At 41.5% G+C, this 5,299-nt stretch overlaps 1 protein-coding gene across 2 annotated transcripts; it reads right to left on the bottom strand.

Annotated features, from left to right (window-relative positions):
• Positions 1-1,395: 1,395 nt before the first annotated feature.
• Positions 1,396-4,626, bottom strand: LOC149261228 (pentatricopeptide repeat-containing protein At3g16610-like). 2 transcript variants are annotated; one of them, XM_089421895.1, is made up of 2 exons: positions 2,745-4,626; positions 1,396-2,456 (listed from the first exon to the last, which is right to left on the bottom strand). In XM_089421895.1, the coding sequence occupies exons 1-2, from the start codon at positions 4,564-4,566 to the stop codon at positions 2,017-2,019; spliced, it is 2,262 nt and encodes a 753-aa protein (XP_089278021.1). In that variant the 5' UTR covers positions 4,567-4,626; the 3' UTR covers positions 1,396-2,016. The 2 variants fall into 2 exon arrangements, with proteins under 2 accessions (XP_089278021.1, XP_089278022.1); XM_089421896.1 differs by having other exon boundaries at positions 2,320-2,456; positions 2,576-4,626.
• Between the last annotated feature and the right edge of the window lie 673 nt (positions 4,627-5,299).

Genomic DNA, 5,299 nt, shown 5'->3' with positions numbered 1-5,299 from the left:
ATAAATTATATTAATGTGTGCACAAATTACCAAAATATGTCTATGGGGTTATGCAAGTACAAGCAGCCTCAAACAGTCTAGAGGAAGTGCCTAATGTGCCTCTAATGAAATATAAAAAATTAAAATAGCAAACTCTTTTCCTGAAGCATGGAGAACATCCCAAAACAACTTAAAGAATACATCCAAAATTGGATCCAATGTAGGAAACTATGTGCAGTGATCCATGTTTACCGTTTGATATTTCAGTAGTATTAGGAGCATCAATCAAACTATCAATTTGTAGGAAGTCCCTAAGGGCATGTCTAAGAATGTCATTTGGAGAATGGCCTAGACTGAGTGGGATCAATGGCACCACACTGGAGGATAGCAAATCGCTATGTGCTCTCCTAACAATCAAGACTAACAAAACGACTCATAGAAATAATGACTCATAATATGGTCTTAGTGAAAAGCTCTAGATCTGTTGTGTTTGGAGTTGTTGTCACCCTATGTCAATGGGTGGCTCTAAAGGAGTCAATTGAGCTTGTAGTAATGTGAGAAACAGAGCATCTCCTGACTATATTCGTGGTATCTCCATCATCTACGAAAGAGTTTGGATGATGACTTTTACCAGTGCCATCATAGAGAGGCCAAAGAAGAAAGAAATCAAGCGATCAACCTAGAGAGTCCCTGTAGAGTTTGGCGTCGAAGAACTATCATCTCCTGAAGGACAGCCAATTTGGTCACCGTGATCAAAGAAAGATAGATAGGCTCTCCTCAGCATCCTTACTGAATCAACAATTTCTTGCTCAAATCTTGTAGTAAACGGGGTACAAGAAAATAAAATGCTCCTTGATTTCAACCTGCTTGAGTGTACAGTCTGCAAATACTCTCCTCACAAGAAATTGAAAGTGAACTTCTCATTCTCGAAGACTTGATATGCCTCAACAGTGAAACAGTGAAGTCTAAGAGTTTCACGCAGGGGTTAATCATTTTTGTCTACTGTCAACATTGATGTCTTATGGAATAAACCAGAAAGAATGGGTTTCAATTTTTGCTATTATCAAAGCACAAAACACAAGCATCATCTCCAGTCTCCAACGTGAGATCTTAGGCATTTTATTTCCCATCCATATCGTCATCCCACTAGATGTCACATGCAGATGTTATATACCATTCATGGCTTTGGCACGCTGCATGACTGTGAACGATCATTTTCCTTTCTAATCTACAATACAGATACTTGCAATGCCAAACATTATGGTCTATCAGACAAAATAATGTGTATTCTCTTGCTCACAATGCAAGGCTAATAATACATAAATTCCATTGTTGCATAAGTTTACAGTTCCAGCTTGCTTCAATCGGCATCAGACAATATACCTTCAAGAACACCCTCCTCCTCCATTCTTCAAATGATTATATAGGCCACTCCCTCTCACCGCTTTTTTCGAACTACCCCAGATATAAACTTGGTGGCAATGAATTTCCATGTGCTTCTTAACACACTTTGTGCAATATTGTCTCGAGGCACATACTCCACTTCCTTCAACTGCCCAGGCAATCATTCCTTTCCTCTTTGCATAGTTTCTTGGCATGTATATGTATAACCTATATTCAGCAAAGAAAGCACGTACTAGTTTATCATTGACCTACCTTGCCCTTGATCTAGTTGATCATATGACCTATATTCCAACTGCATCCATGTATCCTTTTGACTGTCCTGTCATTGATCATCTTCACCTTTTCAAAACCATCTTGCACTGGAATAATGATGAAGGTTGGTATCCCTCAGCAATTTCTTCTGCATCAATCTTGGGGATGAACTTGATGGCAGGGTAGCAGTCATCACACTCCCAAATGGTTGTCCCATGAACCAAATGGATAAACCCAAATAAAATGGGCCACTTCTACGGCAACAAATGGCTTTGTTTCGACTTCTCTGCACCATTTAGTGTGTCCTAGCATAACATGGCATGCACCTCTCAGCCTTCAGTTACCTGGACAATCTCTTCAACGTTGAGTTATTTTTTGCACTTATGCGAGTAATTGGTCTTCTGCAAGGAAGGTATGAACTTGTTTATTGACTTCTATCCAACTGCATCCAGGTGTTTTTTTGACCTTCCTGTCTTTCATCATTTTCCGCACCTTTTCAATACCATCCCACTTTCCAGCTGTGGCATACATGTTTGAGAGTAGAACATAAGGTGCAGCATCATTTATATCAGACTTAAAAAGTTGCTCTGCGACAAGGTTGCCTAACTCTGCATTGTTATGTACTCTACAGGCACCAAGCAAACATGCCCAAACTGTAGCATCAGGTTTTAATGGCATTTTGTTGATAAACTCGTGTGCCTCATCCAGGTGTCCAGCGCGTGCAAGAAGGTCAACCATGCAGCTGTAGTGATCCATTGTCGGTGTGATTTGATAATGTTCACTCATAGACTTAAAGAATTTCCAGCCCTTCTCAACTAGACCTGCATGGCAACAAGCAGACATAACACAAATAAAGGTTACATGATTGGGTTTCGAGCCAGAAGTTTGCATTTGTTCAAAGAGTTCAATTGCCTCCTTGCCGTAACCATGAATGGCATACCCTGCAATCATAGTCGTCCAGGAGACGACATTTCGCTCTTGCATCTTTTCAAACAAATGACGTGATTTCTCTATATTCCCACATTTTGCATACATATCTACAAGTGCACTGGCTGCAAACACATCATCCTGAAGTCCACTTCTAATTATATGTTCATGGATTTCCATACCTAGTCCCAGAGCTCCCAAGTTGGCACATGCTGGAAGGATACTGACAAAGGCCTTTGAATCTGGCTCTACTCCTGCCAGTTTCATTTCTCCAAAAAGCTTTAGCGCCTCCACGGCATGCCCATTCAGTGAAAACCCAGCAATCATGGCTGTCCAGGATATAGCATTTCGCTGTGGCATTTGTTTGAATACTTCATGTGCCTTTTCTATGCTTCCACATTTTACATACATGTCCACCAGGGCACTCCCCACAGAGACATCGAGCTGAAAACCACTTCTAATTATTTCTTGATGGATTTCCATCCCTCGATCCAGGTCTGCCAAGTCAGAGCATGCTGACAGGACACTAGAAAAGGTGTCTGTGTCTGGCTTTACTCCTGCCAGTTGCATTTCTTGAAAAACCTCCAGAGCCTCATCAAAATATCCATTATGTGCATATCCTGAAAGCATTGCATTCCATGAGACCACATCTCTACAATGCATTTCCTGAAACAATTGCCATGCCTTTTCTACACACCCACATTTTGCATACATGTTTACAAGGGCATTCCCCACAAAAATATCAAACTGATAATCACATCTTATTATCTCTTCATGGATTTCCATGCCCTGTTCCAAAGCCTCCAATCTGGCACATGCTGACAGAACACTGGCAAAGGTAAACTCATTGGGTTGGATACCCTTTCTTCGCATTTGATAAAACTGTGCCAAGGCCTCCTGACACAATCCATCCCTAACATAAGCCGCAATCACTGTATTCCATGAGACCATGTTTTGTTCTGGCATTTTCTGAAATATTTTCAGGGCCTCATCAACATGTCCAATCTGCGCATAGCCTCCAATCATCGCATTCCACGACACAACATCCCGTTGTGGCATTTTATCAAACACAGCGCGTGCCTCCTCCATGTTACTGTATTTTGCATACATGTCAATCAGTGCATTAGCCACAAACACATCGGACTGGTATCCACGTCTAACTATCTCCTCATGGATTTCCATACCCTGTTTCAGATTTCCCAATTCTGCACAGGCTGGGAGAACACTGGCAAAGGTGAAATGGTTGGGTCGGATACCTGCTAGTTGCATTTCATGATAAAACGTCAAGGATTCCTCAAAAGGTCCATCCTTGGCATAAGCTGCAATCATGGTATTCCATGAAACCACATTTCGTTCAGGCATTTTCCAAAAGAACTGCAAAGCTTCGTCTGCATGTCCATTCTGCATATATCCTGCAATCATGGCATTCCATGAGACCGCATCTCGTTGAGGCATTTTGTCAAACACGTCGCGTGCTTTCTCAATTCTCCCGCATTTTGCATAAAAATCGACGAGGGCACTTCCCACAAACAAATCAAACTGAAACCCATTTCTCGTTATTTCATCGTGGATTGCCATGCCGTGTTCCAAAACACCCAATTTGGCGCAAGCTGGAAGCACGCTTGCAAAGGTAAACTGATCAGGTTGAATGTTACTCTGGCGCATTTGGTAAAACAGATTTAGGGCGTCCTCAGCGAAACCGTGCCTGACATAGCCTGCAATTACCATAGTCCATGAGAAGGCATCTCGCGAGGACATTTGGTCGATTATCCTGCGAGCGTCCAACAGACTGCCGCACTTGGCATAAAGGTTGACAAGTGTATTCCACAGGAATCTGTGGGGAGAGCATCCTGTTAGAATAATGTGGGCATGGACTAGTTTTCCGGGTGACAAGGTTTTGGCCTTAATGGAGGCCTGCAACAGATAGACATACACAGAAACGTCTATGGGGCAGCCTATCTGCAAAACATGCAATGCCTCCCTCAGCCCCTGCCTATGGGACATGTTGATCGCATTGAGGCGGGCAATTGTTGTTTGTCTTTGTGCATTGTGAATGTCATGTTAGAGTCTCCGAAAGTTTGGTTTTTATTTACTTTTTTGTTTTTCTTGTAATATAAGATTTAATTTCATCTTTTAAATACCTATCGCTACACATTTGTGGCTACACCTTTGACATATGGGATTAGATGACTTATATCTTGTCAATCAGGGACACTATACACGAGATTGATTATTAGGAAATGATGAGGGAATTACATTAAAATTGAAGTGGTAAATCTCACCTGGTGTCTTATTCTTGGTTTTATCCTCTATATGGGATTAGATGACTTGTATCTTGTCAAGGACATTATACAGGAGATTATTAGGAAATGATGAGGGAATCACATTAAAAATGAAGTGGTAAATCTCACCTGGTGTCTTATTTTTGGTTTTGTCCTATAGATAGTATGGAAGGAGTGGAACTGATGTATCTTCTAGAACAAGAAGCTCTTTTCAGAATGTCTGCTGGAGTTAATTTGGTGCCAACTAAAGGAAACAGTAATCAGCAAGGAGCCAAAGTCTTAGATGAGCTGTCATCTCCGCAAGAAGCATGAGTCTTAAAATTATTAGAGCTGGATAACCTTGGTATGCAAGGGTCCTAACCCAGAAAACCTCAAAGCCAAGTGAGTTCATCGATTTGGATTCCTCCTCCCCAAGGTTTCTTCAAGTTAAGCTTTGATGAGGCATTGAAAGGAAA

This window comes from Pinus tabuliformis, chromosome 6 (assembly GCF_031772625.1).
Source record: "Pinus tabuliformis cultivar Carrire ecotype Pingquan chromosome 6, CPIR1, whole genome shotgun sequence".
Lineage (NCBI taxonomy): Eukaryota > Viridiplantae > Streptophyta > Pinopsida > Pinales > Pinaceae > Pinus > Pinus tabuliformis.
This window is presented reverse-complemented; position numbering and strand designations above follow the sequence as displayed.

Coding starts and splice junctions, on each gene's coding strand:
- LOC149261228 (XM_089421895.1), bottom strand. CDS start 4,566: ATGTCCCATAGGCAGGGGCTGAGGGAGGCATTGCATGTTTTGCAGATA. Junction 2,457..2,744: donor CTTGGGAGCTCTGGGACTAG/GTATGGAAATCC, acceptor GTTGCCATGCAG/GTCTAGTTGAGAAGGGCTGG.